The 14639-nt window shown below is 40.8% G+C and overlaps 1 protein-coding gene across 3 annotated transcripts in view; it reads right to left on the bottom strand.

Moving 5' to 3' along the window:
• ARAP2 (ArfGAP with RhoGAP domain, ankyrin repeat and PH domain 2) overlaps positions 1–14639 on the bottom strand; it is a 453511-nt gene that overhangs the window by 62669 nt on the left and 376203 nt on the right. For all 3 annotated transcript variants that reach the window (XM_073574724.1, XM_073574725.1, XM_073574723.1), the window contains exons 25-27: positions 9899–9979; positions 7507–7624; positions 895–1020 (exon numbers count right to left, since the gene is read on the bottom strand). In XM_073574724.1, the coding sequence (XP_073430825.1) occupies positions 895–1020; positions 7507–7624; positions 9899–9979 (325 nt within the window). The remainder of the gene's footprint in view (positions 1–894; positions 1021–7506; positions 7625–9898; positions 9980–14639) is intronic.

Below are 14639 nucleotides of genomic sequence, written 5' to 3' on the forward strand. Positions count from 1 at the left end.
AAAGTTTTTCCTACCTCATCTAAGAACAGCATAATGTGGGAAAAGAGACCCTGATGCCAACAATGTATCACTTAGTTTACTGTGTGCAGTAGTTGTGACACAATCAAAATGTTTTGATTTAACATGAAGCAGAGCTGATAAAGCTAACCCCGCCCACACCAGGCTCTCTGTGTACATTGTTGACAGTGAGCTGCTTAACACAGGAGAAGGTGTGGTCGGCTAGCAGGCATGTGAGATAAAGTTCAGACAGCAATAATCTCCAAGTGATAAAAACTTCATTGTAAGTAAACAACAGCATGTAACCCAAAAAAAGTGCCAAATCTGTGTTTCAGCCCCTATCTCCTTCCATTTTCAGATTACATAGCAGCAACCTGCAGACAGATTCCCCTTAAAAAGGGGGCACAAATTCACAATAAGATATAATTTAAAAAGTCACTATTAGAACCATAATGGAAAAAAAAACAGTGAGAAATTGGAAACCATAATAAAAAGTTGCAACAATTTTTTATCTAAAATTAATAGCCAAGCATACAATTTAATTCAATCAGAAATTACAACATTCTACTTAATACACTGCTTTTATACACCAGAGCTGTTTGATATTTCAGAAGTGAAATTTGTGGCATTATTTTTCCTTATTGGTAAATTTCAATAAATGATTGTATAATTAATACAACAGCAAGCACATGCTATAAATAAAAAAAAAATGAGTTTTCTGAAAATAGAAAAATAAATAAGAAAATAAAAATTAACAAAAATATGCACCGGCATTACACTATGACCTCATAATAAAACTGCACACCTATTTTCTAAGTGGAAATGAGGTCTTACAGGAATAAAATCTCCATAATTAATGATCACTGTAATTTTGTTTGATTGAATATAAAAACTTACCTCCAATGAGTAACTGATTAATGGTGTAAAACGGCTTTACAAGCAGGTAGGCTGCTCCTGGATCAGGAAGCATGCTCCATTCTAAAACTGTGGCTAAAACATTCTCCTTGTAGTGCATAGGACGTTCTATGAAATGAAAAAAAAAATAAAATACAAAATAATTGTATTCACTATGTTTGTTTGTTCACAGAATTCAGTGATTAATTGTGTTAATTAGAAAACTTCAGCATATTTTCATTTTAACGGAGCTGTCCACAACTACAACTACAAGGACATTCTTTTTTCACTTAAATGCATATATTTTGGATTAAAAACATGTTTTATTGCAATTTGGCTTAAATATTTTTTAAACTACCGTATTTTTAGCATTATAAGATACACTTTTCCCCAAAAAAATTTTGGGGGAAAATGGGGGTGCGTCTTATGACGCGAATTGACCTTACCGGCCGCAGTGGAGCAAAGTTCCAGGGAGGAGGCAAGAGTGGAGGGTTGCTGGTTTACTATGCGGTGGACTCCGGGAAAAAGGCTGCTGGGGGTAGCAGATGCGCAGATGGAGATCTTGGCAGCAAGATCTCCATCTGCACATATGTTGCCCCCGGCAGCCATTTTACCCGGCGTCTACCACATAGTAAATCATGGAAGTGCGGGGGCTGTGGGCTTTCACAAATTGTTGTCACCATCCAACACCTGCAGCGTCACACATTCGAACACCCCCTCATCCCAGCCTGTGGACTGCAGCAATGCTCCACTCTTGCCTGCACCACCAAACACCCACAGGGTGTCACATCTGAACACCCCTTTCTCCCAGTCAGGGGTCTGCAGCATCACCCCACTCCTGCCTCCTCCAGCAGTGACCCTGGAACCCCGTTTCATCGCAGCCACTACCCCTGGTGAGCAATAAGGTGCATGGATTGTAAAAAGCACCACCATTTTATTTAAAAAGGGTTTTTTTCCTATTTTTCTCCTCAAAATTTGGGGTGCGTCTTATAATTCAGTGCATCTTATAAACCGCAAAATACAATATTTTTCTTTTACAGCTTTTATGTACATGGTTGACTGCAAAATAAATTATCTGTGAATCTGACAGGATTTGAAACCCTTATCTTTCTTCATCTGAAGTCTGATTAATCATTTCAAACTTCTACTTAACTTTAATATGGTCATAACTCTGTCTAAGGTTGTGTATCCATGTTGAGTTATTGGTGAATATTTGATTTTTCACTGCATTCTACAGTTCTAGAAAAGTAGGTGGGATTTATAGGAATCTCCCGCCCTCTGTGGTTTTTATTTTGTTTCAAATCCTCAACATGTCAATTTCACCTGAAAATCCACAGGTAAAAACAAATAAACGCTTCAAAAATGCTTGTAATCCACAAATGACATTTTGTCAAATCAAAATACCGGAAAGTATCAAAACTTCACCACCAGCTTCACTTTAAACATGCCATACAAAAAAAAGACAAAAAACACAGCATCAAAAACAGGATAAAAAGGTCCTTGTGAAGGATTCCTTCCACAATGAAAATGAATAATGTCTTCAGAGAACCTTGAAATGCCATTTCCAAACAGGACAATGTTTTCCGTGCTTATATGTGGTATGGCAGCTTGATTTTCCATGGTTTGCAATACGAGACTCAGCCTATGGATAAGAGTGTTACTTCTTCTGGAAAAAATATTCTCTTTTTCTGGAAAAAAGCTGGACAAGCCCTTTAATGCTAAATTTAGATAAGACACGCAGAGCTTGCTACTTCTTAGGCTAGGTTATTCTTGCATTGGTGCCTTTGTTGGCTCTATCATTTTAATGAAAAAATAAGCTTAGCATACATAGAATGCATCATAGTTAACTAGGTTCCTCTGAAACCATTTGTGTCCACAATAGGATGAGATGGTTTCATGCAATGTGAAGTTAGCCTATCCATAGATCATGGCTAACATTAAAAAGCAGTGACAGGTGAAGTAAGTAATTTGTTATTCCTGGGTCAGAGCATAATTGAAATGTTCCAGTGTTACTAGTATGAAGAAGTTAGTTACTACCAAATCTTGAAGGACAGGTCATTGGTACTCAATTCTTATTTTTGCTCTTGGGAAGTAAAGGCTAGCCATTATTTGCTGTACATGGGGAATAAACGTTAGCCTGTTCCTATGAAAGAATTTTTTTGTATTACTTGCTAACATTTTTTTATTCAAGCTAAGACTGGCAACTTGATTCACAGCTACAGACCCATCAGAGTGCTCAGACCTTTCTGGACTGATGTATGCTGCCAATCACAGAATGCAGTGATTTTGTTTCTCTCAATTGGACTTGGCATGAGAAGACAAATTCTAGTGGACACTGCTCCATAATATAACATACTGAAACATCAGGTAACACTCGTCTGAGTTATATGCTGGCTACTCGCCAGTGGGAGCGAACCCTATAGGCCATGCTGTATAATAGAGAAAAAGGTGGCCTGGTCTGAATCAAGAAATCTACATCTAATGTTTTATTGTGACTTAGAACATGACATGCTCAAAGACTGCAATTTTTTTACTGGTCATGGTGGACATACACTAAGTCAGGCCAGTGTTATGGCTGATTAGCATGTGATCTATTTTTTCACATTAACATAACTGGAGATTACCTACGCAATCCATTAATTAGTTCTAGGTTAAAGAAAACCTATCAGCCAGATTGCATAATGTAGAGTAAATACATGGCTGTAATGGCATTGTGTCTTTACATTTCAAAAGTGTGCTGTCAGGTTCTTTTTAATCAAATAAGCATATAACTAATTTCTATGAAGTAAAGGCCCCGTCACACTAAGCGACTCACCAGCGATCCCGACACCGATATGAAGGTGTCAGGATCGCTAGTAATTCGCTATGTGATCGCTGGTGAGCTGTCAGACAGCTTCACCAGCGATCAGCACAGCGATGCCGAGCGCCCGGCATCGCTGGCTATCGCTGTAGAAAATAGTATCAAAATAAAAAATATAGTTATTCTCACCTTCCGATGTCCCGTTCAGCCATCCCGCCTCTCTCCACGCTCCGGTCCCAGTGATCCTTTGCACGAATGACCGCGAGATGTCATGGTCTCACGGGATAACAAAGTCTTGCGGTCATTCATGCAAAGGATCACTGGGACCGGAACGTGGAGAGAGGCGGGATGGCTGAACGGGACATCGGAAGGTGAGAATAACTATATTTTTTATTTTTTTTTATTATTTTTTTACACCTGATCGCTGGTCTCCCGCTGTCACACACAGCGATGCGTGCTGGCCAGCGGGAGACCAGCGACCAAAGAAATGTCCAGAGGTTTCTTGCAGCGATCAGCAATACCGGCAGGGAGGCCGCTCGCTGATCGCTGTCACACACAGCGATCTCGCTGGTGATATCACTGTTACGTCACAAAAGTTGTGACTCAGCAGCGATCTCGCTACCGAGATTGCTTAGTGAGACGGGGCCTTAATCTGACAGCTGTTGCCTTCTTCCCAAACAGTCATATCAACTATCCAAATCCCTGATACTCTGTTTATCCATGTGTGACTAAACATTATCTGCTGGTATAGTTTGATCCAATGGGTTAGGACTATGTACATGTGTACAAGTATTCAATGAAGCACAATGGGTATCCGTTTAACCCATGTCAGGGCTAATGAATAAACGTCATTGAGCTGCTCCTCTATATAAACTTTACCACTGTTAACATAAAGCATCTAAGCGATTGTAAAGAAGACCTCCCACTCCTGACTCCAAGTCTTCTCCCGCGCTGCGCCAATCCTCTGGAATGCTCTACCCCAAGAATTTAGGACCAGCCACAACTTGCAAAGTTTTAGGCGCTCCCTCAAAACACATTTGTTCAAAGCGGCCTATCATGTTCCCTAATCAGTCATTCTATGTGTAAGTGTGCGTGTGTAGCCCATTCACTATCTCCATCAAACCCCCCCTCCCTCAAGATGGCTGGACCATCATTGTAAATACATCACTGTAAATACACACCTGTACTTTATATCTCTCCCACCTCATTGTAGATTGTATGCTCTCATGAGCAGGGCTGTCTTACTTTGCTTTAATCATTGTATTATTACTAAAGTTGTTACTTTTGACTGTTGTGTTTTAAACTGTTAAATTGTAAAGTACTGCGGAATATGTTGGCGCTATATAAATAAAGATTATTATTATTATAAGACCTTTTACCCGTTTCAGCATGCTAAAATGGCCACATTTTGTAATAGTGGCAGCAGAGCTGAATAAAATGTATTTAATTTCTTAATGTCTCCATGTCATTGTGAACATATTCATTTTGATCAGAATTTACATTTTAGTTCAACTGGACGTTACCAGAGATTTGTCTCTGGGGTCGTCTACTTCTTCCCCTCCATGATGTTAACCAATCAAAAGCAGGAGGTAAAAAAAAAGTACACACTTCCCTTTTCACTGATATCTTTAGCCACTGTGTAGAAATACAGCAGAGGTGAGTTATATATCATGACAAACACTTCCAGATCTCATCTCACAGTAGTCAATATTGGGGGAGGTTGATAGCTGATAACATTGTAAGATTAAATCAGGCAGGGTTTGTAATTACAAATAAAGCTGTAGCTATTGTGCACAGATACAGCAGAGCTGAGTTATGTATTCATACAAACCTCTCCAGATCTCATCTCACAGTTCTGTTAGCTCTAACCCTCCTTCACTCCACATTGACTGCTTATAAATGGTCATCCTCAAGCAGGATTAGAAGTTCATGCCTCCTTGGACAAATCTCTGGTAACACCCAGTTCTAATATAACATAAATTATAACCTAAACTTTGCAAGCTATTGACGCTTCAATAAAAAGGAGAAAAAAATAAAAACTATGTTTTACTCAGCTATGTTGCCAATAGTGCATGATTTGGCCAGTTTAACATGCTCAAACTGATGAAAGTGCCTCTAAATAGTGTGCCTCTAAGGTCTAAGGGACATTATAAATGCTTAGGAAGCCTTTGCAGGTGTTTTTTGTTAAGTATTCTAATTTATTGAGAAAATGACTTTTGGGTTTTCATTGGCTGTAAGCCATAATCATCACCATTAACAGAAACAAGCACTTGAAATAGATCACTCTGTCTGTAATGACTCTACAGTATATAATATATGAGTTTCACTTTTTATCTTGAAGAACTTAAGTTTTTGATTATATTCTAATTTAGTGAGAAGCATGTGTAGCTTAAGATGAGATCACATGTCCAGTAGCCACTTTATTTTTTTAATTTCATTTTCAGGATGCAAAAATGAGAATAAAATGATCCCGTCCTGGAGTTAGGACTGGCAGAAAGCACCAAATAATATGAAGATGGTAATAAGGTGCATTCTCTGCTCGAGGTCCACCGTGCAGAGGTGTTAACTGCTGCTCGGTAATGGAAGACACAGAATGGCAGTATAGTGCTGGACACACGTGGGTTAAATACCACCCAGTGTGTCATAGCGACGGGCTCTGTTGATTCAAAGAGCCACGGTACCGCATAACACATGCCACACCCTGTTGACTGTCACAGGGCACAGCTGAGTCAGTGCTAGTGTACGGTCACAAGACTCTGCCCCAAGGATGTAGGGTAAGAGCCTCTCCAGACCCACTAAGTGCATAGCATCGCACCTGCGGCCGTGCGATCCTTTCATAACTGCAGCCTTCCAGGACCTTGCTGATGGCCCAATCCGAGCTGCTTGAGGACCTGAGCATGTGACCTCCGACCACCAATGAGTGGGCATCTCACGGGCATGCTCAGATGGAGAAAAGCAGGACTTAATCCCAGGAGCATCTGCTCGCCACTGACTAATGCTGGATGCTATAACTGAACCTGGGGCGGCAGCAGCAACCAGACGCATAGCATTATCCTGAGCAAGAGGCTGGGACCGATGTCTCTGCTGAGCAGGAACCTCTGTGGCTGAAGAAGAATGGGAGGTCACAGAGGACATGGCTTGAGATTCCCCCTGTGCATTGGTGGGATCTCGATGCCTAATAACTGGATCCATTCTTTTGAATGGATGCAAAAATGTCCTTAAATCTCTTCTCTTTGACTAAAAGCCAGTTGCAATCCTATTTTTAAACCAGAACAAAAATCACTGTCTGCAAATCTTTTTTGCCTGACTGGATATATTCTGGATCCATTTGATAAAGCAATGAAGTCCATGTGAATGTATCTGTTTAAAGGGTATCCATTCTCTTGCATTTGGAAAATATCCAGTTATATTTTTTGCGATCAGTGTGTCCTCAGTGTCTTGGATCAGTGTGTCATCAGTGTGCTGTACTTGTGTCTGTTTTTATGTTGACTTGTCATCGATATTTATGCCAGATGGACAAATAAATAAATAAATTACAAACCTCCGATTCTTTGCAATATTAAATACAGATAGCACACGGCTGACATTCGGATTCCATTCGACTTGTTTCTGCCCTTTCCCTGTTACTGGGGAAAATGGACCTGTCACCATGAGTTTTGCACAGACACATGGTCAATGAAAAAGCACCTGCATCTGACTAGCACCATAGATTATAATGGGTGCGTGTTGTATTTGTGGAAAAAAATGTGTAAATGATAATACAGTGTGTGCACTCTACCAAACAACCATATGAACTAAATATATAAACTGCTTACCAAGTTCTCCATTTTCAATTACTTCAAATGTAGTCCAACATATTTCCTTCGACAGGTTGATGTTTCTTATACCAGCTACACAGGTTGTGAGCTCCGCAGCTGCCATATTTGGGGAAATCTGTAACAAAAAAAATATTCACTTTATTCATGTATTTTAAACCTTTCTATCCTAATTTACCTGTTTTTACACTTTATTTGTATACTGTATTAATGATTATTTTTACTTGATTAGTAGATAAAATTCTAGATTAAAGAGGCCCTTTCACCAGTTTGTTCATGTTGAACTGGACACATAAATATTTCCAGATATGTATTTTTCTCCAAATAAGATCAGTTTTTATTAAGTCAAAGATGGTGTTATCAAACAATTTTCTCTGAGGTTATGTACTTCTACCCACTTTATAATTTTTACCATTTAATTCAGGCAGCAACTCTGAAACAAAAGAATATGACACCAAAATAGCTTAGAGAAAGTTTATCAGTGTGTAAAATAAAATCATACTGTTCTGATTTCCTAGTCTAACCTCCTGTGTGACCTGTATGATTAATAAGCACAGATAACTAACACCTTTCAGATCTTGTTCCAGTGGGAGAGGGGCAGAACAGTTGAGTTTACCTGTGTCACATTACAAACCATTTTAACATCTCTTCTCCTCTCCTAGCACAGTCCCCTCTGCTGTACTTACCTTCCCCCACACTGCCTGTCCAGTAATGTGTCAGTAACCTTATTTATGATATTGTGCAAAACTTGTTATCACACTGCAGTAAGATCAGAGCAGGTCTCATTACTTGTCACACAGGAGTAGCGCAGAACAGGCGGGTTACTCTTGTGTGAGAAGTATTGAAAGCCCTGATCTCACTGCAGAGCAATTTCAAGTTACTTGAGTATGACAGACATTACTGCCATTATTAATACACTCAGTAATCATGAGAGATGGTAGAAGAATTGGCAATCTAACACAGCTAAATTCATCAGAGCTACCTTTCCTCCCACACTCTCATACAGAAGATTAGACCAGGAGATCTGGGTAGTATCATTGCATCTCACACACTGAGAACATTTCTCTAAGCTGTGGTGAGGGGTGTTCGTCTTTATTTTGATTATTGCTGCCTGCCTATGATTGGTCATCATCATCCTGGGGAAAGTAGTACACATACTCAGTGTAAACCTTCTTATAACACTGACTTGGACTTAAAAAAAAAGTGAACTCACTTGATGTAAGCCTTTCAGTTACCTAGTTTTGTCATCTTGCATTTTGTTATAAAGGTCGAATGGTAGCTCAATTTTTAGTTCTGTTGCATTGCAACATTAAGCTGCTAGGTCCATACTTAACTAAGGGCATGGATGAAGTTTGTTTGTAGTCCTCAATACTGTGTAAGCTTCCATTTTTTATTCTCAAGTTTATTTACATACTCCAAAATCGTACTAATACTTCTTTTGTCTTTCTTTCAGAAACACACTTTCTCACTCTTATTAAAGGGAACCTGTCAGCAGTTTTGGCAGATATAAGATACGGCTACTGCCTTTCAGGGCTTATTTACTGCATTCTATAATGCCCCTTGAAAGATAAGAAAAATAAGTTTTATTATACTCAACCGGGGGGCCGTCCGGTCTGATGGGTGTCACAAGTCCGGATCCAGCGCATCCCATCTTCTTGCAATGCTGCCCTCCTGCTGCTTCATCACTCCCCGGCATCACGCTCCTGCGCAGGTGTACTTATGTGCCTTGTTGATGAGCGCAGACCAAAGTACTGCAGTGCGCAGGCACCGGGAAAGGTTAGAGAGGCCCAGTGCCTGCACACTGCAGTACTTTACTCTGCCCTCAGCAGGGCAGATAAGTACGCCTGTGCGTGAGCGCTATTCCCGGGGGCGATGAAGCAACAGGAGGGCGGCGATCATAAGGAGATGGGAGGTGCCGGACCCGGACCTGCGACACCCATCAGACTGGACCTTAGCGGCCGGCCATCCCTGTTGGGTATAATAAAATGTATTTTTCTTATCTTTCAAGTCAGACCGGGGGCTTATCTACACCATTATAGAATGCTGAAAAATAAGCCCTGAAAGGCAGTGGCCGTACCATATATCGGCCAAAACTGCTGGCAGTTTCCTTTAATACTTAGCTCTACCCAAAGTTGTCAACTGCTACTAAATTAATGGAAAGGCCTTAAAAAGGGTGCTTTATCCCATGTCCACTAAAAAATAGAATATACCCATGATCTTTTTGAAACAAGAAAATCCTGTACAAACTATTTTCATTATGATTACCATCATTTTTGTGTTCTCTGCAATTGTTGCAAATGTCTTCATAACAATAGTACTGGCTACAGGCCTACATTCATTTTTATTTTTACTGTCCATTTATTTTATACAAATTAACCAAATAAATCATTACCCTTATAATAACACACATATCAGGATCCTTTTTCTCTAAAAAGACTTCAAGCAGCAAATCTCCTGACTGTGGAATCTGAATCTGAAATATATAATTAACTCAATTATTTCATATGTTAAACAAAAAAATAGATCCTTATCCTCTAGTTCTTATTCTGTGCTAGATATTTTTAATACCATATTTAATTACTCATATTTTTGTTATTAGGGTTTTTCATATCAGTATTCAAGAAAAGGAAAGAAAAGAAAATAAATGCAAAAAAAAGCAAAAACAAATAAATATTCTACAGAAGATTAGTACCATCATATATTTGATTCACTTATTTACTGGCATATTTCATAAAGTTGGCCCAGAGTAGGAAAATCAACTAGAACTTATGTAAAACATTTTTACAGAACATTCTTTAATTTTACTATTTTTTTAAAGAAAAAAAACAGACTATCTATGTACATATATGAATGTAATTGCGCCAAAATTCTTAAATTTAATTATAAACAGGTATTCACTTTTTTTCAACGGACGACCTCTTTATCACATATCCAGAGGATAAATGATAACTTGTTAATAGGTGGAAATTCAACTGCTTAGACACTTTCTGGCATAATGGGGAACTTTTAGCCTCTCTACAATGGAGTGGCATTTTACATTCTTGAAATCTGCATTATGCTCATCACTTTCTTGCAGCACCACATAGAATGAATGGAGCTGCAGTTGGGCATCTGACCTGTCACTCTGTTTTGTACCATGGATAAATGTTCCCTGTCAGGAATAAAAATTCTTCATTCTTCCATTCAGTTTGTGTCTCAAATGGTTGAACAACCTTTGATCAGCAAGTTGTCACCCATCTTGTGGAAGGGTGACAACTAGGGATGAGCGAGTAGTGAAATACTCGGACTCGCTGTACTCGTTATGAGTAGCTCCTAATACTTGGGTACTCATAACGAGTAGCGAGTCCAATGTAAGTCTATGGGAAATGCGAGTAATGGGTGGTGTGTGTGCGCGCGGGGCTGTGCTGGCCTGTGCGGGACTGTGCTAGGCTGTGCGGGACTGTGCTGGGCTGTGCGGGGACTGGCCTGGCTGTGCGGGGACTGTGCGGGTACTGTGCCGGGCTGTGCGGGACTGTGCTGGGCTGTGTGGGGACTGGCCGGGCTGTGCAGGGACTGTGCGGGGACTGTGCCGGGGTGTAGGGGACTGTGTTGGGCTGTGCAGGACTGGCCGGGCTGTGTGGGGACTGTGTGGGGACTGTGCCAGGCTGTGTGGGACTGTGCTGGGCTGTGCAGGGACTGGCCGGGCTGTGTGGGTACTGTGCGGGGACTGTGCCGGGCTGTGCGGGACTGTGCTGGGCTGTGCAGGGACTGTGTCGGGCTGTGCGGGACTGTGCTGGGTTGTGCGGGGACTGGCCAGGCTGTGTGGAGACTGTGCGGAGTCTGTGCAGGACTGTGCTGGGCTGTGCGGGGACTGTGCAGGCTGTGCCAAATATTGCAAGGCGAGTATTGAAATTTACTCGCCAGGATGTGAGTACCGCGAGTACCGCATTACTTTCTGAGTACCGAATCCTAACGAGTATACTCGCTCATCCCTAGTGACAACTTGTTTTCACTGGACAACCCCTTTAAACTAGGCACTCAGTGTTCATTCCACATAAATATTAGTGCTGGTCTCATAACGAATGTAGCAAAATGACAATGAATTCATTTTCCAATGTATGCAACTGGTCACAAGTAGATTTGGTGGCTGTTTTTGAGGGCTCCAGTATTTCTGACTAAAACAGTCAGTGCTACTCTTGCCATCAGAGAAAAAGAAAACCTTGATATAAACTGTGAATAAAGCCATAGGGGATGATTTATTAAACCTTTTATGCCAGATAACTGTGTAATATGCTGTGAAAAGTTGCAAAATCTGTGCTCACCGCAGAAGGTGTGCAAAGAATTGTGCGACTTTTAGCATTTTGATGCCAGTTTAAAGCAGGTCCATAAAAATATGCAAATTCTGCAACTGGATGAGGATTTCTGGTGAGGCTCAATGGGTGCGCATGCCACTGAAAATATGCGCCAAATTCATTAACTGGCATGTACCTCTTAATTAACTTGGGCACATTGTACTGTATTAAGACTGACATATAAAATACCAATTGTAATTAATCGACCCCATAGTTAAGTTCCCTTCATCATCCTTGCATAGAAGCTGTTAGGATAGTTATGGGAGGTTATTTTTATGATATCAGCCAGAAAGTGCTTCTTCATAGATAAGCAACACTACATACTTGTATTTGCTTGTTTTGGAAGTGCATTGAGCAGCAAGGTGGTGTGCTGGTAAAAGGGGAAAAGAAAAAAAAAAAACAAAAAACTTTTAAATCTTCTTCCTGAGCGAGTGTGACCTGAGCGTAAGTGCGAACTGTGGTAAGTGTGTGACTTGAAATTCAGTGAAGAGGTATTTGGAAAACCTATAACAAATACCTGTGTGAGTTGCTGAATTGTAAGTTGCTGAGTGCTTTCTACCTGTTCAATTTTTGCGGGGCTTTGGGGGCTTGTTTAACCTATATTTTCTCTCTTCAGGGTTAATCTCTCCTTTTACTTTTCAAAAGCTTTTGATACGGTGCCACACAAAAGGTTGATACATAAAATGAGAACAATGGGGATAGGGGAAAATATGTGTAGGTGGGTTAAGAGCTGGCTCAGGGATAGGAAACAAAGGGTGGTTATTAATGGAGCACACTCGGACTGGGTCACGGTTAGCAGTGGGGTACCACAGGGGTCAGTTTTGGGCCCGCTTCTTTTTAACATATTTATTAATGACCTTGTAGGGGGCATAGAGAGTAGAATTTCAATATTTGCAGATGACACTAAACTCTGCAGGGTAATTAATACAGAGGAGGACAATTTTATATTACAGAAGGATTTATGTAAACTAGAAGCTTGGGCTGATAAATGGCAAATGAGCTTTAATGGGGATAAATGTAAGGTCATGCACTTGGGTAGAACGAACAAGTTGTATAATTATGTGCTTAATTGTAAAACACTGGGCAAAACAGTCACTGAAAAAGACCTGGGTGTATGGGTGGATGACAAACTCACATTTAGTGGCCAGAGTCAAGCAGCTGCTGCAAAGGCAAATAAAATAATGGGATGCATTAAAAGAGGCATAGATGCTCATGAGGAGAACATAATTTTACCTCTATATAAGTCACTAGTGCGACCACACTTAGAATACTGTGTACAGTTCTGGTCTCCGGTGTATAAGAAAGACATAGCTGAACAGGAGCGGGTGCAGAGAAGAGCGACCAAGGTTATTAGGGAACTAGGGGGTCTGCAATACCAAGACAGGTTATTACACTTGGGGTTATTTAGTTTGGAGAATCGAAGGCTTAGGGGTAGTGTTGAGCATTCCGATACCGCAAGTATCGGGTATCGGCCGATACTTGCTGTATCGGAATTCCGATACCGACTTCCGATATTTTTTCAATATCGGAATTCGGCATCGGAATCGGAAGTTCAAAATTGATTGACAGCCTGACGTCATCATGATGCGCGGTGTGTGCGCATCATGATGCGCGGTCATTTCGGGCCTTCCGGGGGTCTCTGCCGGCCTGCCGGGGGGCTGTGTGGACTGCCCGGGGTCTGTACCGGCCTGCCGGGGGGCTGTGCCGGCCTGCCGGTGGTCTGTGCACCCTGTGGGGGTCTGTACCGGCCTGCCGGGGGGCTGTGCCGGCCTGCCGGTGGTCTGTGCACCCTGTGGGGGTCTGTACCGGCCTGCCGGGGGGCTGTGCTGATGTCCGGGGGTCTGTGCAAGCATCGTCTGATGGGACTACAAGTCCCATCTGGCGATGCCTGCTACCATGACAGTGATTGACACATTAGCCAATGATGGGACAGTAGTAGTCCCATCATCCGGCTAATGTGTTAAATGTTAAAAAAAAAAAAAAAAAATACTACATACATACTACATGCATGCTACATACATACTACATGCTACATACATACTACATACATACCACATACATACTACATGCTACATACATACCACATACATACCACATATATACCACATACATACTACATACATACTACATACATACTACATACATAACACATACATAACACATATATACTACATGCATGCTACATACATACTACATACATACATACTACATATATACTACATGCATGCTACATACATACTACATGCTACATACATACTACATATATACTACATACATACTACATACATACTACATGCATGCTACATACATACTACATGCTACATACATACCACATACATACTACATGCTACATACATACTACATATATACTACATGCATGCTACATACATACTGCATGCTACATGCATGCTACATACATACTACATACATACTACATGCTACATACATACCACATATATACTACATACATACTACATACAATACATTCATACAATACATACATAGACATACAGTACATATAACATAGAGTAACATACTTACCAATACTTGTCACATTGTTCCCCGAAGCCATTGTCTTTTACGGAATAAATATTAACATAACAAACCACAAAAATACTCACCCACGATCCGAAGCAGTCCACGAGTGTGTCCCACGACGATCTTGGGTAGAGAACTGCAGCATCAGCTGTTGCTGCTGTTCTCTACGGGCTGCAGGAATCCAATGACGGAAGGTAGGTATCCTTCCGCACTGTATTCCTCCGCCACTTAAAAAAAAAGAAGTCCCTAGTCTCACTTTATGCC

The sequence above is a fragment of the Dendrobates tinctorius genome, unplaced genomic scaffold (genome assembly GCF_039654945.1).
Source record: "Dendrobates tinctorius isolate UK_male_01 unplaced genomic scaffold, ASM3965494v1 ptg000039l, whole genome shotgun sequence".
Lineage (NCBI taxonomy): Eukaryota > Metazoa > Chordata > Amphibia > Anura > Dendrobatidae > Dendrobates > Dendrobates tinctorius.